Genomic DNA, 25,331 nt, shown 5'->3' with positions numbered 1-25,331 from the left:
TAGGCTAAATCGCTCACGCTCTGCCTCTTACTGCATCATGGCCAATCATAGTATTCATATGAAATAAACCTCTCTACCCATTCCCACATTTCCCGGGCGCCCTTTATCAACATGGCTACCGACGCGGTGCGCTTTGGGACTCGTAGTCCAAGCCTCTTCTGTTTTCCCTTACCTAAGAAGGGCGTGCGCCAAAGATTGTATGAGAGCTTGTGTGCAAACCAGTGTGGGGCCTCGCTGGCTGCTGGGAGTTGTAGTTCTCTGTCCTAGCTCTACTCCTTACTGTTTCCGTTGGCGTCACGGGACAGAGAAATCGGTGACAGCCCCGAGGGCTCCCGCCCCACGCCCATGGCCGAACCGGACCGTGAGTCGGAGTCCTCGGTGGGAGGGTCGGGCCGGGCCGCGCCGGGGCCTGGCTGAGGGCTGCAGGCCCCGGGGCCCGAGGGCGGGCGTGGTAGAGCAGGAGATAGAATTGCAGCGGGAGGAGTGGGGTTGGGGGAGCCGTTGTTAAGTGATCCATACTCCTAGGTTGGTGGGTTTCTGAGTCGCGAGGTTTTAAGTGTCCGTTTTCTATTTCTCCCAAGTTACTAATGATCGTGTGTTTCTCGCATCTTGGTTGCCATGGACCCTTATTGCTAAGGACTTAAGTTGCTGTGGTCCCAGTTGCTAAGGGTACCTGGTTGTTAAGGGAGCTGTAGGAAGCTAGGGGACCCCTGGTGTCCTCTCCTATCTCTTCCCTCCAGTTCTTGTGCCTCTCCTAAACATACCATCCGTCCCTCACCACCACTCCCACACCCAACTCCAGTACAGGTATCTCTTACCATTTCTCTTCCTTTCTAAACTTACCTCTGCTTGTAAACCTAACCCTACACTCACACACACGCTCACACATGCACACTCACACTCTATTATATCTGTCCTAACTCCTCCTAAGACTTCCTCCATGCCCTGTATCCTTTACTTTGTCCTCCCTCTCCTAAACCTTCCTGTCTCAGCCCCTTTGTCCCGCACTAACCACATCTCCTCCAAGCACTCTCCACTTTGCTTTTCCCCCATCCCCTTCCTCCCTCTACTGCATTTTTACCACCACCCCATACCCCAGTATAACTAGGTTGATGGGTCTTCTTGACTCAGACCCCCCTGCTTTGAAGCCCTTATAACCCCTTAACCATTCCCCCCACTGTAACCACATCTGCTCCCCCTCCTCCCCCAGCCTCCGACCCTCTGGAGACCCAGGCAGGGAAGGTGCAGGAGGCTCAGGTGAGATGGGGGAAGGGTGGAGGGAAGGAGAGAGATGGACTTGTTCCCACACCCCACTCTCCTTGGGGGGGAGGTGACAGAAGGGAAAATTATCCAAGACACCCCCTCCCGCCCCATTCTCGCCACCAATCCCTCGCCCCCGCTGCCCAGTTCAGCCTCCTGGGGTATGGTGGAGCCTGAGGACTTTCAGAGAAGGTTGCGCAGCCTCAACCCCAGGCTGCCCTCCTGAACTTGCCTCTTTCCTTGCCTCATCCCCAGTCCCTTCTGAACTTCATTTACAGTCCTGGAAGAGAAAGGCATCCAACTTGGTCCCTGAACTCATGGATATCTCATGGACAAGTGGCTGAAAAATGACCCTACAGGGTGATTATAAAAGTAGCTCAGGGCACTGTGGGAGCCCAGTGGGTCTCAGTTGGGTTCCAGCTAGTCCCTTCCCTGGAGGAATCCACAGGCTGGTCTAGGAGTCAGATTGAAGTAGATACATGTGGTATGGGAAGAGAGACTTAGAGTTTTTTTAGGCAAGGTGAGAAGTCGTGTTCCACGCAGAGGGTACAGCTGGTGTAAAGATTTGGGAGCATGGAAGAGTGTGATATGTTCAGTAAGCGATGGCTGGGGGTGGTCAGCCCATTAATTATATACACGGCTGGCATTTATGGAGTACTTCCTTCAGCCAGATCCTCTGCTAAGTGATTTATGGGCATCATCTCATTTCATCTTCCCACCATTCCTGTGGGGTCAAGGCCTATTGTGGCCATTTTACAGGTGAGAAATTTGAGGCAGAGTTGTTAATATCCTGTCCTCTGTCCCTCAGTTAGAAGAGCAGGGAAGGGTTTGAAATCCACGGCATCTGCACACTGCCTTCCAGATGCTTTGGGGTGAGAAAAACAGGCTGCTTTACAGAGGCCTGAAGACCCTGTGAGCACCCCCAGCTCCCACTTAGGCCGAGTTGTTCCCACATGCTGGGCAGGGCCCTTGAGTCCTTCCACAGTCTCACTGTCTGCAGTATGAAAAAATTCCCGATTCCCCCACCCTCAGCAGCAAAATTGCGGTTTGGATGTAGGCAATGCAGAAGCTGTGATTAAAGCACCTCACCAGTGCATGGCAGAGGGTACAGTAGCTTCCTGTCAGGCCAGGGCTTCTCCCTCGCCTGGCTCCCAAAGCAGGGCCACTGTCAGAGAAAAAGGTTTAATGTTAAAAGGGATCCTCAGTCCCAAACAGAGAAATTCGAGGGTGTGAATTGCATCATTGTCCATAACAGGGCAAAACTGGAAACAGCCCAAGTGGCTGTCAGTAGATGGGTTAAATGAATTATAAGGCCTCCTTCCAATGCAACACTATGCAGCTGCTCAAAAGGATAAGGAGGGTCTATAGTATCTTGTTCTGTAAAAGATGCAAGATGCAGCATTGTGCTTACGGTATTACCCTTTGCTGGGAAAATAATGAGTTTTATATTCAGAGGAAAAATCTGAAGTAATTACCATGGTACTGTTAACAGTGGTTATCTCAGGGGGAGGGGATAGAATTGTGAAACAAGTGCCCCAAGCTATACCTTGTCTAAAAGTCAGACATTTTACAAAGCTTATACAATCTAAAAAGCAATTAAAAATATAAATATGTTTGGGAGGGAGGTTCCTATTTAAAAAGACTTGGAACCAGATAGTGAGTGATGGGAGAGGGGTTATTGGAGAGGTTTTAAGCAGGAGTGTGATTTGGTCAGAATTGTTTTACCAGAGCCATTTCAGGGCCCAGCCCTGGTCTAGCACACAGGTAATTCATTCGTTCAGTGGTGGGTAGTTCTGGCATTCCTGCCAGGTGCCAGACCCTGTTGTTGGCGCTGGGCATCCAGTGGCGAACACGAAAAACCCCTGTCTTCATGGAGCTTACATCATGGTAGACCTTGAAGATGTTCATAATGAGATGGGTAGACTGAAGACACCAGAGAAGAGCCTGTGAAGTGGAGGGGAGTGGGCCAGCCCAGACAGGCCATCCCATGGAGGGTAGGAGGATAATCGAGATGGACAGTGAAACTGGGAGCCTAGGTAGGAGGCTGGGACAGGGTCCCCAAGAACAGGCTGGACCAGGTGGAGCCCTGAGGAGGGACCACATTGTGGCCGGAGGGCAGGGTAGGAAGGCTGGAGGAGTCTGGCTGACTGGGAGATGGAGACCACACTGAGATGGGGCCCAGGAGGAGGAGCAAGTTTGTGGGAGATGCTGAGGTCAGTTTGGGACACTGAGGTCCCCCCCTTTTTTGAGAGAGAGAAGCAGGGAGAGAGACAGGAACACCAAGCTGCTCCTGTATGTGCCCTGACTAGGGAATCAAACCGGCAACCTCCACATTCTGTGCCAGCACTCCAACCAACTGAGTTATCCAGCCAGGGCTTAATTTTAATTGATTTTTAGAAAGGCGGGGGGGGGGGGAGCATTTGTTGTTCTACTCAGTCATGCAGTTTTTTGGTTGCTTCTGTTTGTGCCCTGACTGGGGATCGAACCCGCAACCTGTTGTTTCAGGATGATGCTCTTAACCAACTGAGCTAACTGACCAGGGCCCATTGGGGTCTCTTAAAGACAGGCATCCAGGAAGCCATGGGAACCTTGGGTCAGAGAGGTGGCATCATCAGTGACTGGGCCAAGTCCCTCGGCATGGATGAGGGAGCTGCCCCAGGGGAGGAGGAGAGAGGAAGCAGGGAGGGCCCAGGACAGAGTCCCAAGACCTGCCTTGTGAGAGCCTGGCCAAGGGGAGGAGTTGCTAAAGGAGACGGAGGGCTTGGAAAGGCAATATCTGGAGCTTCCAGCTTGAGGGCTCGTGGCCATAGGGTAAAGACTGAAGTGTTTTCACTGGCATTATTCCGTTGTTATGGAGTGACTTTGGTGAGTGCGGCTGCAGGGGGCCTGCGAGGGGACAGCAGGCACACACTGCAGGGGGCAAGAGGGGACGCAAGGGGAGGATGTGAACGTGGCACATGAAATAGCAGTAGCCAGTCGTTCCTGAGCACTTACCCTGCCAGGTGCAGTCTGGGCACCTCACACAGGTAAACTCATTTCATCTCATCTCACAATAGCCCCCTGAGGGTGGGTGCCCTCTGAGCTCCATTTCCAAGAGGAGGAGCTCTGAGACTCAAAAAAACATAGTCACTCACATGATAATAGGCTCCTTGGGAGTGTCAGGCCAGGTCCCCAACACAGACACCCTGTCCCAGAGTTTATACACTGGCACCAGAGCTGTCCCTCCACTGCCACTCACTTCCTTGGGCCCACTTCCCAGCCAGAGCCTTTTCCTCAAAGCGAGGTGTCACTCCATCCCCCCCCACTCCCTAACTCCACTTCTTGGGCCTGGCCACCCACCCCACCTCTTCCAGGACTCAGATTCAGACACTGAGGACGGAGCGGCTGGCGGAGAAGCAGAGAGTGAGTATCTTTAGGAGCCCAGTTCTGTGGAGGAGTAGAGGGTGGAGCAGTTGAGGGCAGGGGTCTTGGTGATACCCCCTCACCTCCATTAGGAGTGACATTTACGTATGTAATAATGGGTACAGTGCCAATGCCTGGAGGTCCCTGTCTGGGTCAGGCATTGAGCCTTGAGTTGTGGAAAGGCAGGGGGTCCCTGGACTGGGACAGGGCTGCTCTGGGTCTCTGTACTCCTGGGCTGAGTATCCACCATTGTCTTTCTTCTTTTTGGCCAGTGGACTTCCTGCGGAATTTCTTCTCCCAGACACTGGGCCTGGGCACCCAGAAGGAGCGTCTATTGGACAACTTAACCCTAGAAGGGGTGGCCCACTACATGCTGAGTGAGCGCTGTAAGTCTCCCCCCCCCCCCACCTGCATTGGGTCACTTCTCTTCTCCTGACCCCAAGTGACTTCTCACTGGAACCATTCACTTTTGTCTGCAAGTAACAAGAAACCCAATTCAGACTGGTTTATGCCAAAAAAGGAGTCCATTGACCCTTTAACTAAAGTCCAGCTTGAAGTGTGGCTGGGTCCAGGGGCTTCCACGTTGTCAAAAATCATAACCCTCTCTGGCACTGCTTTCTTCTGGGTAGGGGTAAAGGTAGCTCCTGGCAGCAACAAATGCTAGTTCCACCAGCCTCACATCTCCCACTGCAGAGAGCATCTTTCTCCCAGTGTTTTAAGCAAGAGCAGAAATTGGCTTCAGTTGGCCCAGGTTGGGTCATATTCTTACCACAAACCAACAACAATGTCTCTGATTGGCCAGACCTGGATCACATCTCCATTGTTGAACTAATGACAGTGCTCTGATTGGCCAGGCCTGTTTGTTAGAATGAAGATGATAATAATAGTATTTGCCTCATAGAGTTATTAGTGGTTAAAACATTTAATAAAGATGTCAATGCCTGGGACAGGACCTGGAACATAGCAAGAGCTATGTAAGTGTTCCCTAGGATTATTAATTATTACAGGAAGCTTCTTTCAAGTGTGGTGTGTAGCTGCCTCTTTATTTGGTCACCATGTAGTTTATATTTCTTGCTGCAAGTTGAGGTCACCAGGGTCTGAGAAACCAAGCCCTTGGTAGTCCTCGACTACAACAATGATCCTTTTAGCTTGCTGAGCAGCCCTTTGTTGAGGACGTCTTCTCCGGTTTCCCTGTCCTCCAGCTGCCACTGGCTCCCTCCTCAGGCAGCCCAGTCCGCCGCCTCGAGCCTCCCTCTCCTGGGCAGGCTGGGCAGCTGTCTGCAGCCAGCTTCTGGCATTGGTGGGCCCCAGAGGACACAAGCAGTGGCTACAAACCTTCAGTTCCTTCCATCCTCCTGTACCTGGATTATATAATTGGTTCACAAGAGGGCCTATGGGGGAATAATAATAAATAATAAAAGTTAATTCACCCCTCACTGTTTGCCAAACACTGGGCCAAGCACTTGACAGGCCGCCTGTCATTTAATCTTTACATTATACCTATGAAGTCATTATAGGGGTGATCTGGATAGAGGAGGTAACTGAAGTACAAAGAGAGAGGCTGTGACTTGGTGCAGGGTCACACAGCTGGTTAGAGGCAGAGTCAAGATTCAATCCCATGCCTGACTGGTGGTAGCGCAGGGGGTAAAGCATCAACCCGGAACACGAGTGTCACTGGTTCAAAGCCCCGAGGTCACCAGCTCTGAGCATGGGCTCATCAGCACAGGATCACTTGCTTGAGTGGGGGAATCGTCCACGTGATCCCAAAGCTTGTCAGCTTGAGCTCAGAGGTCGCTGGCGTGAAAAGACCAGGGTCAGCCTGAGCTGTGGTGGCGCAGTGGATAAAGCATTGACCTGGAACACTGAGGTCGCCGGTTTGAAACCCTGGGCTTGCCTAATCAAGGCACATACACATATGGGAGTTGATGCTTCCTGTTACTCCCCTCTTTCTCTCCTCTCTCTCTCTCTCTCTCTCTCTTTTCTCTAAAATGAATAAATTTTTTTTTTTCTAAAAAAGAAAGACCAGGGCCCTGGCCGGTTGGCTCAGTGGTAGAGTGTTGGCCTGGCGTGCAGGAGTCCCGGGTTCGATTCCTGGCCAGGGCACACAGGAGAAGCGCCCATCTGCTTCTCCACCCCTCCCCCTCTCCTTCCTCTCTGTCTCTCTCTTCCCCTCCCGCAGCCAAGGCTCCATTGGAGCAAAGATGGCCCGGGCGCTGGGGATGGCTCTGTGGCCTCTGCCTCAGGTGCTAGAATGGCTCTGGATGCAACAGAGCAACGCCCCAGAGGGGCAGAACATCGCCCCCTGGTGGGCATGCCGGGTGGATCTGGTCAGGCGCATGCGGGAGTCTGTCTGACTGCCTCCCCGTTTCCAGCTTTGGAAAAATGAAAAAAAAAAAAGAAAGAAAGACCAGGGTCACTGGCTTGAACAAGAGGACACTGTCTTGGCCCTAGTCAAGGGACATAGGAGGAGCAATCAACGAACAACTAAAGTGAAAGCAACTTCTCATCTTTTTCTCCCCCTTCCTGTCTCTCTCTCACTCTCTCTCTCAAACAAAAAAAGACTCCAGCCCAGGCCCACTGAATCCAGAGCACGTGCTCCCCCCCCCCTGTAGCCCCCGCCTGGGTCTGGCCAGGCCTGATCTGTTGGTAACCCTGAGGCTGAAGCTAAGGCCTGTGGCTGGGGCAGGCCTTAGCCTTTGTCACCCTTGCTGTCCTCCTTTGGACAGGACACCCCAGAGGCGCCTGGTTCACAGGGCTTCACTTGTGTCTGTCCATCAGCTGACGGGCAGATGCCAGGGCACTGCGTGGCAGGGCCACCTGCCAGCCAGCAGCTGAAGAGGCAACTGTGCCCTTGTGAAATGATTCGACCCCTGCCACATCTTGCCATCCTCTTTTTGGAAATCTAGCAAAAATGAGGGAACAGAGTGCTTACAGGTATACAAATCATGGGTCTCAAGAAGTTTAGTACAGTTGACTCAAAGAATAATAGCAAATATATATACAGTTGACCCTTGAGCAACATGGGTTTGAATTGCATGGGCCACTTATATGCATATTTTTCTCAATAAATACTGTGAATATATTACCTCTTATGATTTTTTTTTCAGTATTTATAATTTTTAATTTATTTAGAAATTAAATTTAATAGGGTGGCAGTGATCAATAAGAGTACATAGGTTTCAAGTGAACATTTCTATAACATTTGAACTGTTGTGTGCCCATCACCCAAAATCAAATCATTTTCCTTCACCGTATATTTGTTCCTCTTTACCCCATTCCACCCCCCTCTTCCTGGTAACCACTTCACTTTTATCTGTGTCCATGAGTCTCAGTTTTATATCGCACCTATTGTGAAATCATATAGTTCTTAGCTTTTTCTGATTTACTTATTTCACTCAATATAACATTCTCAAGGTCCATCCATGTTGTCATAAATGGCAACATGTCATCATTTCTTATGGCTGAGTAGTATTCCATTGTATATATGTACGACATCTAATTTATCCAGTCCTCTATTGAGTGACACTTTGGTTGTTTCTGTGTCTTGGCCATCGTGAATAATACTGCAATGAACATGGGGTGCATGTATCTTTGTGTACCTGTGTTGTTGAGTTTTTGTGTAGTTACTCAGTAGAGGGATTGCTGGGTCATATGGTAGCTCTATTCTTAATTTTTTGAGGAACCACCATACTGTCTTCCAGTCTACATTCCCACCAGCAGTGAATGAGCATTCCTTTTTCTCCACAATCTCTCCAACTCCTGTCTTGTTGATAAAAGCCAATCTAAGAGATGTGAGGTGGTATCTCATTGTAGTCTTGATTTGTATTTCTCTAACAGCTAGCCAAGATGAGCATCTTTTCATATATCTACTTGTTGTTTGTATGTCTTCATGGGAGAAATGTCTATTCAGGTCCTCTCCTCATTTTTTAATTGGATTGTTTGCTTGTTTGTTGTTGAGCTTTGTGAGTTCTTTTTTTTATTTTATTTTATTCATTTTAAAGAGGAGAGAGAGAGGGAGAGAGAGGAGAGAGAGACAGAGAGAGAGAAGGGGGGAGGAGCTGGAAGCATCAACTCCCATATGTGCCTTGACCAGGCAAGCCCAGGGTTTTGAACCGGCGACCTCAGCATTTCCAGGTCAACGCTTTATCCACTGCGCCACCACAGGTCAGGCTGTGAGTTCTTTATATATTTTGAATATTAACCCCTTATTGGAGCTGCTGTTTGTGAATGTCATCTCCCATTTGTGACTGCCTTTCTGTTTTGTGTTGGTTTCTTTTGCTGTACAGAACCTTTTTAGTTTAACATAGTCCCTATTCATTTATTTTTGCCTTTATGTCCCTTCCCTTGGGGTCAAATTCATAAAATATTCATTATAGCCAAGGTTCATAAGTTTAGTACCTATGTTATCTTCTATGTAATTTGTTGTTTCAGATCTTATATTTAGATCTTTGATCCATTCTGAATTAAATTTTTTGCATGGGACAAGGTATAGTCAAGTTTTATGCTTTTGCATGTGGCTTTCCAATTTTCCCAGCACCATTTATTGAAGAGGCTTTCTTTTCTCCACTTTCTGTTTTTGGCTCCTTTGTTGAAGATTATTTGACCTTATATATATGGTTTTATTTCTGGGCTCTTGATTCTGTTCCATTGGTCTGTATGCCTGTTTTTCTGCCAATACCATGCTGTTTTGTTTTGTTTTGAGAGAAAGGGAGAGAGAGATAGATAGGAAGGGAGACAGATGAGAAGGACCAAGTTGTAGTTGCAGCACTTTAGTTGTTCATTAATTGCTTCTCATACACGCCTTAACCAAGGGGCTCTGCTGAGCCCGTGACTCCTACTCAAGCTAGCAACCTTGGGCTCAAGCCAGCTACCTTGGTCTTCAAACCAGTGACCTTGGATTCAAGTCAGTGACCTTTGGATTCAAGCCAGTGACCATGGGATCTTGTCAGTGATCCCATGCTCAAGCTGGCGACCCTGTGCTCAAGCAGATGAGCCTTCACTCAAGCTGGTGAACTCAGGGTTCCAAACCTGGGACCTCAGCATCCCAGTTTGACACTCTATCCACTATACCACCACTGATCAGGCAAATATCATGCTGTTTTTATTATCATGGCTATGTAGTATAATCTGAAGTCAGGTAATGTGATACCTCCAGCTTCATTCTTCTCAGGATTGCTTTGATTATTCAGGATTCATAAGTTTAGTACCTGGTGATTTTTTTGTTCTATTTCTTTAAAAAATGACATTGGAATTTTAATGGGGATTGTATTAAATTTGTATATTGCTTTGAGTAATATGGCCATTTTAACTATATTGATTCTTCAAATCCATGAACAGAAAATATTTTTCTATTTCATTGTGTCTTTCACTTTTTTTCCATAAAACTTTGTAGTTTTCAGTAATAGGTCCTTCACATCCTTTGTTAAATTTATTCCTAGGTATTTTGTTGTTGTTGTTGCAATTGTAAAAATAATTTTTTAAATTCATTTTCTGAAGTTTCATTATTGGCATATAGGAAAGCAGTAGACTTCTGTATATTGATTTTGTATTCTGAGACTTTACTGTATTTGTTTATTGTTTCTAATAGTTTTGTAGTGGAGTCTTTGGGGTTTCCTATATAACAATTTTTTTTTTTTACAGAGCCAGAGAGAGGGATAAACAGGGACAGACAGACAGGAACGGAGAGATGAGAAGCATCAATCATTAGTTTTTCGTTGCGCATTGCAAAACCTTAGTTGTTCATTGATTGCTTTCTCATATGTGCCTTGACCGCGGGCCTTCGGGAGACCCAGAAACCCCTTGCTCGAGCCAGCGACCTTGGGTCCAAGCTGGTGAGCTTTTGCTCAAACCAGATGAGGCCACGCTCAAGCTGGTGACCTCGGGGTCTCGAACCTGGGTCCTCCGCATCCCAGTCTAACGCTCTATCCACTGCGCTACCACCTGGTCAGGCATAACGATTTTTTTTTTTTTGTATTTTTCTGAAGCTGGAAACGGGGAGGCAGTCAGACAGACTCCCGCATCCGCCCGACCAGGATCCACCCGGCACGCCCACCAGGGGGCAATGCTCTGCCCCTCCGGGGGGGGGGGGTGTCGCTCTGCCGCGACCAGAGCCACTCTAGCGCCTGGGGCAGAGGCCAAGGAGCCATCCCCAGCACCCGGGCCATCTTTGCTCCAATGGAGCTTCGGCTGTGGGAGGGGAAGAGAGAGACAGAGAGGAAGGAGAGGGGGAGGGGTGGAGAAGCAGATGGGTGCCTCTTCTGTGTGCCCTGGCCGGGAATCGAACCCGGGACTTCCGCACACCAGGCCGACGCTCTACCACTGAGCCAACCGGCCAGGGCCAACGATTTTCTTAATAATATTCTTTTCTCAAGCTTACTTTATTGTAATAATACAATGTATAATACAATTTGCTTACAGCCTGACCAGGCAGTGGCGCAGTGGATAGAGCGTTGGACTGGGATGCAGAGGACCCAGGTTCGAGACCCCGAGTTCACCAGCTTGAGCGTGGCCTCATCTGGTTTGAGCAAAAGCTCACCAACTTGAACCCAAGGTCGCTGGCTCGAGCAAGGGGTTTCTGGGTCACCTGAAGGCCCGCGGTCAAGGCACATATGAGAAAGCAATCAATGAACAACTAAGGTTTTGCAATGCGCAACGAAAAACTAATGATTGATGCCTCTCATCTCTCTGTTCCTGTCTGTCTGTCCCTGTCTATCCCTCTCACTGGCTCTCTCTCTGTCTCTGTAAAAAAAAAAAAAAAGGTTCAAATATGTATTAATTGACTATATTACATGTAAGGATTCTAGTCAACAGTAAGCTATTAGTAGTTAAGTTTTGGGTTTTTTGTTTGTTTGTTTGTTGGTTTGTTTTGAGAAAGAGGCGGGGGGAGAGAGACACAGGAACATTGAGCTGCTCCTGTATGTGCCCTGACTGGGGAATCGAACTGGCAACCGTTATGCTCTGGAATGGCACTCCAACCAACCAGGCTATCCGACCAGGGCTTAATTTTTTTTAAAGAAACAGAGAGGAAGGAAAAGAGAGAGAAGGGGGAAGGGAAGCTTTCATTTTTGTTCCACTCAGTCATGCATCTTTTGTTTACTTCCCATGTGTGCCCTGACCAAGGATTGAACCCGCAACCTTATCATTTAGGGACGACGCTCTTAACCAACTGAGCTGACCAGCCAGGGCCTATTAGTAGTTAAGTTTTAGGGGAATCAAAAGTTATTACATGGATTTTTTGCCCTGGCCGGTTGGCTCAGTGGTAGAGCGTCGGCCTGGCGTGTGGAAGTCCCGGGTTCGATTCCCGGCCAGGGCACACAGGAGAAGCGCCCATCTGCTTCTCCACCCCTCCCCCTCTCCTTCCTCTCTGTCTCTCTCTTCCCCTCCCACAGCTGAGGCTCCATTGGAGCAAAGATGGCCCGGGCGCTGGGGATGGCTCCTTGGCCTCTGCCCCAGGCGCTAGAGTGGCTCTGGTCGCGACAGAGCGACGCCCCGGATGGGCAGAGCACCCCCCCCCCAGCTGGCATGCTGGGTGGATCCCGGTTGGGCGCATGCGGGAGTCTGTCTGACTGCCTCCCCGTTTCCAGCTTCAGAGAAATACAAAAAAAAAAAAAGTTATTACATGGATTTTCAACTGCCAGGATGGGGGTGGGATCATCTCCATGAAAGCCCCATGTTGTTCAAGGGTTAACTGTATAGCGTTTTTCTCAGTGCTGGGCACAGATCTAGGCTTTACATAAATAAATTCATTGTCTCAATAGCCCTGCAAGGTCAGTACTGTAATGATACCCATTTAACAGAGCAGGAAGCTGAAGTCAGAGTGGTGATTTGAACTGAGACTCCTTGCAGATGAACAGGAGAGCTAAGATTTGAAGCCCTTATCCACTCTCTTGTTCATTAGGTCTGAGAGTAGCAAATCTTTGGTCTTCACCTGAAAATTACCAGATCTCAGGTGACTAATGTGTGTTGGGAAAGGAATGTGTATAATATGCTAGAAATAGATGGTCATTCAGGATTGTGTCCAAAAGAAAAGGTGCTGCCAGAGAGTTCTACAATAACCTATAGCTCTTCTGGGGGAACCCCCAGACCCAGCCTCCTCATTAAGATCTCATGTGGATCCCGGTCGGGCGCATGCGGGAGTCTGTCTGACTGCCTCCCCGTTTCCAGCTTCAGAGAAATACAAAAAAAAAAAAAAAACTTATTGGCCCTGGCCGGTTGGCTCAGCGGTAGAGCGTCGGCCTGGCGTGCGGGGACCCGGGTTCGATTCCCGGCCAGGGCACATAAGGAAAAGCGCCCATTTGCTTCTCCACCCCCACCCCCCTCCTTCCTCTCTGTCTCTCTCTTCCCCTCCCACAGCCAAGGCTCCATTGGAGCAAAGATGGCCCAGGCGCTGGGGATGGCTCCTTGGCCTCTGCCCCAGGTGCTAGAGTGGCTCTGGTCGCAGCAGAGCGACCCCCCGGAGGGGCAGAGCATCGCCCCCTGGTGGGCAGAGCATCGTGCCGGGTGGATCCCGGTCGGGCGCATGCGGGAGTCTGTCTGACTGTCTCTCCCCGTTTCCAGTTTCAGAAAAATACAAAAAAAAAAAAAAGTTATTACATGGATTTTCAACTGCCAGGATGGGGGTGGGATCATCTCCATGAAAGTTTTTTAGAGTTTTATTTATTGATTTTAGATTTTTTAAATTTATCATTTTAGAAAGGAGAGAGAGAGAGAAGGGGGGGAGGAGCAGGAAGTATCAACTCCCATATGTGTTTTGACCAGGCAAGCCCAGGGTTTCGAACCGGCAACCTCAGCATTCCCGGTCGACAATTTATCCACTGTACCACCACAGGTCAGGCCTTATTTGCTGATTTTAGAGAGAGAAAAAGGCAGGGTCAGGGAAGGAGTGGGAAGCATCAACTCTTATTTGCTTCTTGTATGCGCCTTGACCAGGCAAGACCCGGGATTCAAACTGATGACCTCAAACTCCAGGTCCACACTTTATCCACTGCGCCGCCACAGGTTCAGCAAGATCTCGTGTGTTTTTGTCTAGATCCAGTTAGGGGCAGAAACTTCTCTCCAGTGGCCTTTTCTCAACTATCTAAGTTGGTATAATTTTAAACAGTACTGTCTTTGTCTCCACCATGGCTCTTCCACCAGCCAACTGTGTGACTGCCTCCCCTCCCTGAGCCTTGGTTTCCTTATCTGTAAAATGGGGATGTTAATATCACCTTCCTGAAGATGGTTGGGAGGATCATTCATGCTTCTTAAATGTTTGCCCCAGGATCTGACACCAAGTAAACAGTGTCAGGGGCTATGATCGGTGGTGTTATTTTGGGGCTGACATGTCACAGGATGCACACACTCCTCTCTTCCAGGTCGCAGGGTCATCTGTTTGGTGGGAGCTGGAATCTCCACATGTAAGTGCCCCTTTCCTCAGTAGCGGCCCCCTGGTGGGCGAGCCCCTTCCAAGGTCTGGGGAGAGTCATGTCTAGGCCTCACTTGGGAGGGGCACTGTGGTATAGATGGGACCCTGGTACCTGATGGATTGCTTCCTGCCCCACCTCCCCCAGCCGCGGGCATCCCTGACTTCCGCTCCCCATCCACGGGCCTCTATGCCAACCTGCAGAAATACCATCTTCCCTACCCGGAGGCCATCTTTGAAATTGGCTACTTCAAGGTATGTGCAGGAGGAATGTCTGCAATGATGGCGGGAGGGGGTGGGGTCAGCCGCCCCTTACCAGGGGCATCTGGGTGCCTACCTACACTTTGCTCTCTCTCCCACAGAAACATCCAGAGCCCTTCTTTGCCCTTGCCAAGGAACTCTATCCTGGGCAATTCAAGGTGAGCTCTTTTTTTCTGGGGGAAACAGGAAAGGTTGGTGGACAGCAGGCATGGGAAGGGCCACTTGAACAAATATCATATGGTCATTAAGTACATGGGCTCTGGGCCCAGGCTGCCTGGGTCTGACTTCTGATCCCTCTTTGGATCTTGAGCCTCAGTTTTCCCATCTAGAAAATGAAGCTCATAATATTATATGAAAAGGGTTTTTGTGAAGCTTGAGTTAACAATACGTATACAAGCCCAGGCTCTGGAGCCAGGCTACATTTGTACGAACCCCAACTGTACAACTTGGCAGCTGTGCAGCTTTGGCAGGCCGGTCAGCTTCCCTGCTTCCGTCTCCTCATCTGTGAGATGGTTTAATGGGGGTTTCTGCCTCACAACCTCGATGAGGTGCTCTGTGAGGTGAGACAGACACAGTGCCTAGAACAGTGGGCGGCACGTGCGATGCGGGGAGATCGTCTCTGTCATCCCAGCATTGTTCTGATTGCTCCCTCAGCCAACCCTGTGTCACTACTTCATCCGCCTGTTGAAGGAGAAAGGGCTGCTGCTGCGCTGCTACACGCAGGTAGGCGGACGGCGGGCAGTCTGGGAGGCAGAGTGCGGGCGGGGTGCGGCCTGGCGCCTCAGTGCTAAGAGCTCAGGCCACTGCTTCTTTGTCATGTGACCAAAAGTGAGTCATTTCTCCTCTCTCCGCCTCAGTTTGCCCTTCTATAAAGCAGAGGCCAGAACAGCTTCTCAGGTGTGTGGTAACGCGGCCATAAGCTCCTCTCGGGGGAAGCCGTCCCATGTGCACTGAGAAAGGACTTCATGTCTAGCGGAGGGAACACTGTTTGCACCATAGATTTCAGATATATTAGGATTTCCCAGCAGATGATACTAGCGTGACTCAATCTAACAAAATCTGAACACCACGACAGTACCCTAAGGGATGAACATAGTGTCTTAAGAAAGGAACATCTGGCCCTGGCCGGTTGGCTCAGTGGTAGAGCGTCGGCCTGGCATGCGGAAGTCCTGGGTTCAATTCCCGACCAGGGCACACAGGAGAAGCGCCCATTTGCTTCTCCACCCCTCCCCCTCTCCTTCCTCTCTGTCTCTCTCTTCCCCTCCCGCAGCCAAGGCTCCATTGGAGCAAAGATGGCCCCAGGCGCTGGGGATGGCTCCATGGCCTCTGCCTCAGGCGCTAGAGTGGCTCTGGTCTCAACAGAGCAATGCCCCGGAGGGGCAGAGCATCGCCCCCTGGTGGGCATGCCGGGTGGATCCCGGTCGGGCGGATGCGGGAGTCTGTCTGACTGCCTCCCCGTTTCCAGCTTCAGAAAAATACAAAAAATACAAAAAAAAAAAAAAAAAAAAGGAAAGGAACATCTTCTCTAATGTGCATAAAAGCCTCAGATGTGCATGGTGCTGAGCCACGGGCCTCACCCTGTGGCACTCAGGCTAGGATAGCTCACCTTGTTGACTCCTGGAATCTCACCCCCCTAACAGTAAAAAAGGTTTGTGCCTCTACCTTTGCTTTATGATTCTGTATTGAAATTACATGATGTCATGCATGCTATGAATTATACCTTAGAACCCAAAATTATAACCTAGAGAGAGAACACATGAATATAAACAGATGCTCTATTACTTCCTTCCTGCACCTTGCAGTTTTGAGCCTGCAGCCACAGAAGCTGCCACCAGAGGGAGGATGAATTCTTTGTAGGTCCAGATTTCACAAATGGGGGCAGGTGTCTCCCCCTAGAGCTGGTGGTGTGTTGGGGAAGGGGACCGTCACCTCCTAGGAGGAGCCCAGGCTTGGGATAAACCTGACCTTTCTTCCCAGAGGGTCAGCTTGATCCACTGGATGTGGTTCAGATATGGTACAAACAGCTCACCTGAAGCCAGGTGCCCTCCATGCATGATTTCATGGACTCCTTACCTGGGCCCTGATGGCATCCTTGTCTGTCAGCTTCTGTCACAAATGTCTACTGAGTGTCAACTCAGTCAGGCCCTGCTGGCAGCAAACAGAACAGATGTCACTGCCCTCCTGAAGTTGACACTCTAATGTGGGAGACACAGTGGACAAGATACATAAGTAGCTTATCTAGTATGGCAGATGGTGAGAGTTCTGTGGAGTAGGATTAAACAGGAAAGGTGAGTCTGAAGCTCGGGGTGAGGGGCGGGTAGTGTTGCTGTGAACAAGGTATCAGGAAGACCTCACTGAGAAGGGGGCATTTAGACAAAGACCTGAAAGAGAGGAGGAAGGGAATTATGAGATTTTCTTCGGGAAGTATGTTCCAGGCAAAGGGAACAGCCAATGCAGAGGTCCTGAGAGAGACTGTATTTGGCGTGTTGAAGAAGCTGGATCCAAGTAAGGAAGGAGGACAGTAAGTGGAGACAAGAATGGAGGAGACAAGGTCAGGGTGATGACAGGGGCAGACCATGTGGGGCCTCAGAAGGGCTTTGTCCTTTACCCTTAGTGAGATGATGCCATAGAAGGGCTCTGAGCAGGGCAGGGATGAGACCACGTGTCCCGCTGGCTGCCTGTAGAGGCTAAGCTGTGTACCAAGTGGGGAGGGGGTTACAGAGCCCAAGGAAGAGGCTGCTGTGATAAATAGGGCAGGAGAGATTGGAGGTGGGGCCATCGAGGAGGAGAAGGGGCGGGTTATGAATTCATTATAAAGGTGAAACCAACAGGACTTGCTGATGAATTGGATGTGAAATGATTCATGAAAGAGAGGAGACAGGAATGACTGGTTTTTACTGAGATGGTGGGAGGTTGGGGGAATGCGAGCAGAGGAGGAGTTTGTTTTGAGGCCTGTTGAGGTTGAAATGCTCACATGGAGATTTGGACAGATGGTTGGACACAGGAGTCTAGACTTGTGCCAAAGGGCAGCATATACACAATGTTTAAACTCACCAGACAAGATGAGATCACAGGGTTCCAGCATCAGAAGCCCAGACCCAGGACAAAGTGACCCATCAGGGCTGCTCTGTGGGCTCACTTCCCAGCTCTGCAGAGGCCAAAACCCCTGCTCTTGTCCATGAAAGCACACCATCTGTCTGCTATTTTTACATGAGAACCAACATGAATACATTCTGGGGTCAAAGTGCAGGCATTCCCCTCTCCAGTTGCAACAGTTCATGCATGAAATTTAAGTCCACATAATATTCACAATGACATGCTACCTAAAATACATAAAGGTGGGGAAAAAAATCTTTCCACCCTCACATTTCATGAAACCATTTTTTTCAAACTTGACACCCTCAGCCACTGTTTGAGTCACTGACCCAGTTTTCTGGGACACGTTGTCTTCTTTCTGAATTGTGACGACGCAGCAGTTCTGAAGCAATGTGTGTCATGCTATTTTTATCTCAAAGCACAAGTATCACTCAAAGGTGAGAACAGTTGTCCTGTTCACTCAAGTCACTGTGATTGCCACAGCAAAACATTCTTTTAAATATATATGGCATTTGCACTCTACATAGGGTTTGGACTTGCCTTTCTTTTTCTTTTTTTAACAGTTTGTTTGCCTCTTTTTATTTCTCTTACACTTGAATCTTGGGCAGCTAATGGAAAGCAATCCTTTGTTACCGCAAATTCATTGGTCTTCCAACCTCAGTTTGCCTTTTGGTAACATGCAGCCATATTTATTATTATTATAATTATAAGTGTTTATTTGAGCCAAACTAGATGATATATGCTGAGGAGCAATATCACTAGATGATATATGCTGAGGAAGTATCTCAGATACTTCCTTTACTTGGCTTTCTTTCATCTGACCCGTTATCTGGAAGACCCTTCCATATCCACATCCACATAATAACTTCATGATTTTTTTTTTAAGATTTTGAAATTGATTTTAGAGAGAGGGGAGAGAGAGGTGGGGGCAGGAGCAGGAAGCATCAACTCATTGTAGTTGCTTCTTGTGGTAGTTGCTTCTGGTATGTGCCCTGACCAGGCAAGCCCAGGGTTTCACACTGGTGACCTCAGCATTTCAAGTCAACACTCTATCCACTGCGCCACCATAAGCCAGGCAACTTCATGCTTTTTAAAAGCTGTTATTGGTGGCCCTGGCCGGTTGGCTCAGTGGTAGAGCATCGGCCTGGCATGCAGGAGTCCCGGGTTCAATTCCCGGCCAGGGCAAATGGAGAAGCGCCCATCTGCTTCTCCACCCCTCCCCCTCTCCTTCCTCTCTGTCTCTCTCTACCCCTCCCGCAGCCAAGGCTCCATTGGAGCAAAGTTTGCCCAGGCGCTGAGGATGGCTCTGTGGCCTCTGCCTCAGGCGCTGGAATGGCTCTGGTTGCGACAGAGCGACGCCCCAGATGGGCAGAGCATCACCCCCTGGTGGGCGTGCGAGTGGATCCTGGTCAGACACATGCGGTAGTCTGTCTGACTGCCTCCCCGTGTGTGTGTGTGTGTGTGTGTGTGTGTGTGTGTGTGTGTGTATGTATATATATATAAAGAAGCTGTTATTGGTGATGTGTCAACCAGGGACACAATGTTTTGAAACAGAAAGGGAGCCAAGGCTTAAAAATCAGGAGATTTCAGCCCTGGCCGGTTGGCTCAGCGGTAGAGCGTCGGCCTAGCGTGCAGAGGACCCGGGTTCGATTCCCGGCCAGGGCACATAGGAGAAGCGCCCATTTGCTTCTCCACCCCTCCGCTGCGCTTTCCTCTCTGTCTCTCTCTTCCCCTCCCGCAGCCAAGGCTCCATTGGAGCAAAGATGGCCCAGGCGCTGGGCATGGCTCTGTGGCCTCTGCCTCAGGCGCTAGAGTGGCTCTGGTCGCAATATGGCGACGCCCAGGATGGGCAGAGCATCGCCCCCCTGGTGGGCAGAGCGTCGCCCCATGGTGGGCGTGCCGGGTGGATCCCGGTCGGGCGCATGCGGGAGTCTGTCTGACTGTCTCTCCCTGTTTCCAGCTTCAGAAAAATGAAAAAAAAAAAAAAAAAAAAATCAGGAGATTTCAGGTGAAAATCCAGACTTTAGTCTTTGGCTGAAAATTGGGAAGAGTTGCACCCTGGGTGGCTTTTCCAGAGAGAATGGTTGGCTGCAGTTGAGTAGCCACTGGAACTGCCCAGCCTTGCCCAGGGCCCACCTCCTCTCCATGCCTGTTTCCTGCCAGGCACCAGGGCCACCTGGCATTCACTGTGGGTCATCTCGAGTTCAGCGCCTGTCCTGTAGTGCAGAACTTCCTTGAACGTCCCGCCCCGCCCTCAGCCTCGCTCCCTGCAGTCACTGCTGTTGATTCCTTCATGTGTCTCCTTTGAAGATATTCTATACAGAGGCAAGCAGAGACACACACTCAATTTTTTCTTTTTTACATTCTGTACACACTGCCTTTGTGCTTTTGTGCCTTTTAACGTCTTGGCGACATCACTTCATATCAGTACACACAGGTTGGCCTCATTCTTTGTTTTTGTTTGTGGTTTCTTGATTACACATGGTGTCAAAGAAGCAGGAAGAGGCATTTAGGCAGTCCTACATGCTGTTGACTTATTTGCACGCACACTGCGTACACACAAGGGAGTCAGGAGTAGGCGGAATCAAGTAACAAAGGCAAAACTAAGATTTCTAGTAGAGGGGGAGGGAAGCAGCAGAGAGTCTGGGAGCAGTGACTCTTGTCTACATGTTTTGGGGGCAATCCGATTGCTGGCAGGGAGCAGAGAAGACAGTTGGTGCCATCTACCCTTGAAAGGGAACCTTTTACTTGTTCGTGGAATCTCCAGGAAACCTTCTCAGTTCAGCTGTGGGCCGCACGTGATGGGCCATCTTTGTAACGTCTGCTGGTGTCCTCTGTCAGCACCTGCCTCCTGGGCAAACCAAAGCTGCTCCAGAGGGGCTGAGTGTTTAGAGAAAAGTGACAGAGCACAAATGTCTGTGTGGAAGAGAATATTCTTGTTTGGTCAGTAAGGAAAGGATCTCTGTCTTAGAGGGATACAGGTTAAGATGCCATCTATGAAACAGATCAGTCAGAAACCTGACTGCCAAATAGGAGAACTGTGATTAAACCAAATAGTCCCTCCTGAGCTTTTTATTTCTGTTCATGCTTGGCCAGGGCTGCCACATATAGCTGTGCTGGCTGGGCACTGCACAAGGACGCTGAGGGCCTTCATTTACAATGGGGACATTGCAGATTTATGCATTATTTCCACAGATTCTGGTAGGTGGCACAAAAGTGTATGGTTCTGACAAAGCAAATTATCCGAAAAATGGAAGCAAAGTGGCCTGAATTTACAGAAAAATGGCATATGGACTGGTGGTGGCTGTGGGCCTGGGCTCATACTCATCTGTAAGCATCCATGACTTTTTCCCTTTTAGTGGCACCATCAGAATAAACAGAAGTTTTCAGATATACCTGCCCCTTGCTTTTCCTTTCCTTCTCTTTCTGTCCCACTGGTTTCTCTTGGCTACAACTCCCTGCTCTGCCTTCTGCCCCTGAGGGGTGTGGTTCACTCCTGACCCACTTCCCTCCATCTCGCCCTCCAGAACATAGACACCCTCGAGCGAGTGGCAGGGCTAGAGCCCGAGGACCTAGTGGAGGCCCATGGCACCTTCCACACGTCACACTGCATGAGCCCCCTCTGCCGGCAGGAGTACACGCTCAGCTGGATGAAAGGTGAGAGCTGGAGGTCATCCCAGGGCAGGCTTCCCGCCCACTGTCCTCTCCTCAGCACCAGGGGCGGGGCCTCCACCCAGCGGACACCTCTTCTGTCCTGCACAGCTGTGGCTCTTTTTATTAGATAACAGCAGCCTCCAAAGATTTGAGGTGACAGTGCGGTCCATTGCTTCCAACACCACCTCACAGCCAGGTTCTGATGATACAAGCTGCAGACCCAGTTTAGCCACACACATACACGGACACACGTTAGCAGAGAGAAGCCCCAAATGGTCACACAGCCTGTTCTATGAGGTCATGAAACCCTAGCTCTTTGTCCTTTGAGGTCTCTGACCCTATCATACAGGAAGTGCTCATCAAGGCAAGTGGAACTGAACTCTAAGAAGAGCAGAATTGTCCAACAGGACTTTCTGAGATGAGGGAAAGCCGTTATACCTGCACTGTCCAACGTGGCAGCCGCTTGCTACATGTGGCTTGTGAGCACTGTGGGACCAAGGAACTGAATGTTCAATTTTATTATTTAAACGTAAAAAGCCATATCTGCTATGACAACCACATTGGACAGCACTTGTACAAGAAGCAGAGGACTCAATTCGCCCATGCCAATTCAGACAAACAGAATCTATGGCATGTGAAGCCGGACACAGGCCTGGTTAGGGCTGAAGGCTGGGGCTTCCCATAGGGGTGCAGGCTGCAGGGCTTGTTAAAGTCACTGTCCCTACTCATGTAAGGGCAAGAGTGTCCAAACAAAGGGGAAAACTCCAGCCAATCCACATTTCTTGAATGCCAGCAAGAGCCTATTTCTGACATCTATTGTGCTGATTAAGAAGTCACTTATTTCACCCATAGAAACCCATTTCTGACATTCTTTATGCTGACTTCACAAAGCCTCTGGTGTCCATGGGAGATAAGGACAGCACTTGTAGTAGGGCCTCTGGAGTGTGGCCTTTCTGATCAAGCACCAGCTGACCATGCCAGGGGTGAGGAGGCCTGCAAAGCCCAGGCACCTGCAGCTGTGGGCAGCACACAATTAACATTACCCCACTCTGTTCACTTACAGCAATAGCACATGCAGCTCCCACAGAATAGCATACTGTCAATGCAGAAATGTTTTAAAGTAAATGACAGCCATGAAAACAGTGTTTTACATATTTGTTGAAGAAATGAATGGTTGAATGAATGAACTAGGATTCTGTGGGTTGCAAGTGACAGAAGGCTTTTTAAGTTTCCTTAATAAGCAATAAGGAGCATGATTATCATAGGATGGTGTGTGGGGGTCAGGGGGTCAGTCACAGAACCCAAGAGTGGGAAGCAGCTGTGCCTAAAGACTTCTCCCCACCCAGGGTCATCCACGTCCCCTTCCCTCTTATTCTGCCACCAGGCCTGAGACCACCAGATCTCCCTGGTCCAGGGAGAAGTAGGGCTGTCCTCAGAGACCCGCAGGCAGACCTTCACTCCCAGCTCAGGGTTCCCCAGGTCAGGGGTTGGCTGCTCATTTGTTTATTCTTTCATTCAGTAGCCACCCCTGAATTCCTGGGGCATGGGGGAAGCTGGGGGCAGTTCTCCGAGAAGGGGGGTCCTTTCTGAGCAGGGCAGATACCCCAGGAGGTTCCACGGTGACTGAGGTATGTGTGTGGACAGTGAAGGAAGGCCACGGGGAGTGGGCAGGGCAGGCTGCAGCCCCCAGCCCAGAGCCTCTCACCTCCTTCTCCCCTTCCCCATACCCAGAGAAGATCTTCTCCGAGGTGACTCCCAAGTGTGAGAAGTGTCAGAGCGTGGTGAAGCCTGGTGAGCCTTGGGGCGGGGACCAACCGAGGGAGATTTGGACTGGGAACCCCCCGCACCAACCCCTTCCCCAGAAGGCCACGTTTGCCATCTACCCCACCTCTGGATACGCTCTCTCCAAGGAGAGGGTTCCGTACCTTGGTCAGTCTGCCCTCTCACCCAGCCCTCAGGTCTGCCTTCTGCTCCTGCCCGTTCTCATCTCTCTTCCTGTCTCTGCCTCTCCCTGTTCACTGTCTCTGTTCTGTGTTGTCTGTCTGTCTGTCTGTTTCCACCTCAGATATCATATTCTTTGGTGAGAACCTCCCAGCACGTTTCTTCTCCTGCATTCAGTCAGTGAGTATTTCCATCACCACCCTGTGCTCAGCCCCTGTGGGGACAGCCTGCCCTGGGGAGGTTCACTTCCCTACTAGCTGTATGTGGGCCTATGCTGGGGGCAGGGGATGGCGGCTCAGCCTCAGCTGAGGGTCCCAGAGCCTCATGGCCACTCCCCCTTCACAGGACTTCCTCAAGGTGGACCTGCTCATCATCATGGGCACTTCCCTGCAGGTGCAGCCCTTTGCATCCCTCATTGGCAAGTAGGTTTCTGGTCAGGGCTGGGGGCTGGGGAAGCCAGGACAGGTCCTCAGCACTCAGCTCCCCATCCCCCCCAGGGCACCTCTCTCTACACCACGCCTGCTCATCAACAAGGAAAAAACCGGCCAGGTGAGTCTGTTTTTATTCACACCCCCTCCTTCTTCCCTGCCTGCTCCTCACGTGGGCCCCATTCCCTCTCGCTGGCTTCCTTGGAATGAGGGGACGGGTCTCTAGGAAAACCCAGTAGTTCAGACCCCTCAGCTCAGGACCAGGGATTCCAGAATCTGGAAGGATCAAGTCCTAGGCTACCCTGACTCTAAAATTCCACAGGCCTCCGGGTCATTCAGGACCCTTTTAAATAAGTGATGTAACCTGAACTCTAAGCACCTGAAGCCAAAATAGGGATATTGTACTTCCTGGGACTGAAGAGTCAGGCTGGCTGGAGCCAGGGCCTTCAGCAGGGCATCCATCAGGTCACCAGTGCTGAGCTCCCTTCTGGGAGCAATGTTTGCTCGGACAGGCGAGAACATACCAGGAGCCAGATGCTGTGGGAAGCATATTCCCTGTGTTAACCCACTGGCAGCACAACCCTGGGAGTGGGTTCAGTGATCATCCGCTCTACAGATAAGGAAACTTAGATTGGGAGAGCGAGGTCACTTGAGTCAAGTCACAGAGCTGGGATACAGGCCTAGCCACCTGGCTCAAGGGTCTGGGCACTCATCTCCCCCACTCTCCTCTTCCCTACAGACTGACCCCTTCCTGGGAATGATGATGGGCCTCGGAGGGGGCATGGACTTTGACTCCAAGAAGGCCTACAGGTGAGGCCTGAGTCCTCTTTGGGGGGTGGGGCCTACAAGGGACAGGTCCAAGGTAGGAGGGAAGGCATGAAGGACAGGTAGAGCTGGCAGGGGCCTGGGACAAGTCTGGGGCATCAGACTCTCTCACTCACCCGCAGGGATGTGGCCTGGCTGGGTGACTGTGATCAGGGCTGTCTGGCTTTAGCCGACCTCCTCGGATGGAAGGTGAGGAGTCTGGGCCACCCCCGCCCACCCTGAACCCAGTTCCCGAACCCCTGCCCCTTGGGTGCTCTGACCCCCGAGGCATGGTGACCTCTGACTGCTGGAAACATTGTCCCCGCAGAAGGAGCTGGAGGACCTCATCCAGAAGGAGCATGCCGGCATAGATGCTCAGTCAGAGCCAAGGAGCCCCAACCCCACCACTTCAGCTTCCCCCCAGAGGTCCCCACCTTCTGCCAAGGAGGAAGCCAGGACTACGAAGACAGAGAAACCGCAGTGACAGCGGCATCACCCAGGCAGGACACCCAGCTCCTCTGGGACAGTCCCAAACAGCCCTGGTCCTCCCTAACTTGCAGTTCTTGTCTGGGAAGCTCAGAGCATTCCCTCAATCTCATAACTACTTCCTTCCAAACAGGGGTTCCAGTCCCCCTGACCCTGGCAGATCTCTAACATCTGGGGGCTGAGGCATAGGCAGCCCACCTCTAACAGCCTGGAGCTTCTAACCACCAGGGGCAAGGATCGACCTCCCCTGATTTCTAACTGCTCCCGGGGGCTGGCAAGCCTCCAAATTTCTAACTGTCCTAAGACAGGGCCCCAGGGCCGCAATACTCTCTACTGTTTTCAGGGGCCTGTGGCCATGTAGACAAAATCTAACCTACCCTGGGTGGGGGCGGGGCCCTCCAAACATAACATCCAATGTGGGGGTTTGAGCCTGCAGGCGTCCCACCTCTCTGCCTCCAACTCCCAACTGGTTGTTGGCCACCTTCACTCATGACCCATTTCCCATGTGGGGATGGGCAGATGATGTTGCTTATTGGAGACACATTAAAAACAAAAAACTAACAATCAGCTGTCTGGCCTTCTGTTCCTTTCCGTGGGCA

The 25,331-nt window shown here is 50.5% G+C and overlaps 1 protein-coding gene and 1 non-coding gene across 3 annotated transcripts; one reads left to right on the top strand and one right to left on the bottom strand.

Moving 5' to 3' along the window:
- Positions 1-198: 198 nt before the first annotated feature.
- SIRT2 (sirtuin 2) lies at positions 199-25,299 on the top strand. Of its 2 annotated transcripts, XM_066348783.1 has the most exons (16): positions 222-361; positions 1,211-1,257; positions 4,614-4,662; positions 4,935-5,048; positions 14,016-14,057; positions 14,211-14,317; positions 14,425-14,481; positions 14,978-15,046; positions 20,947-21,076; positions 22,805-22,864; positions 23,139-23,194; positions 23,360-23,436; positions 23,512-23,563; positions 24,182-24,252; positions 24,390-24,456; positions 24,575-25,299. In XM_066348783.1, exons 1-16 carry the CDS (start codon positions 346-348, stop codon positions 24,728-24,730), a joined length of 1,170 nt encoding a protein of 389 aa, XP_066204880.1. In that variant the 5' UTR covers positions 222-345; the 3' UTR covers positions 24,731-25,299. The 2 variants fall into 2 exon arrangements, with proteins under 2 accessions (XP_066204879.1, XP_066204880.1); XM_066348782.1 differs by lacking the exon at positions 1,211-1,257 and having other exon boundaries at positions 199-361.
- Positions 10,925-11,000, bottom strand: TRNAT-GGU (transfer RNA threonine (anticodon GGU)). Its single transcript has one exon. It is a non-coding gene; the product is annotated as a tRNA-Thr (tRNA).
- Positions 25,300-25,331: the final 32 nt, after the last annotated feature.

This window comes from Saccopteryx leptura, chromosome 9 (genome assembly GCF_036850995.1).
Source record: "Saccopteryx leptura isolate mSacLep1 chromosome 9, mSacLep1_pri_phased_curated, whole genome shotgun sequence".
Taxonomy (NCBI): domain Eukaryota; kingdom Metazoa; phylum Chordata; class Mammalia; order Chiroptera; family Emballonuridae; genus Saccopteryx; species Saccopteryx leptura.
This window is presented reverse-complemented; position numbering and strand designations above follow the sequence as displayed.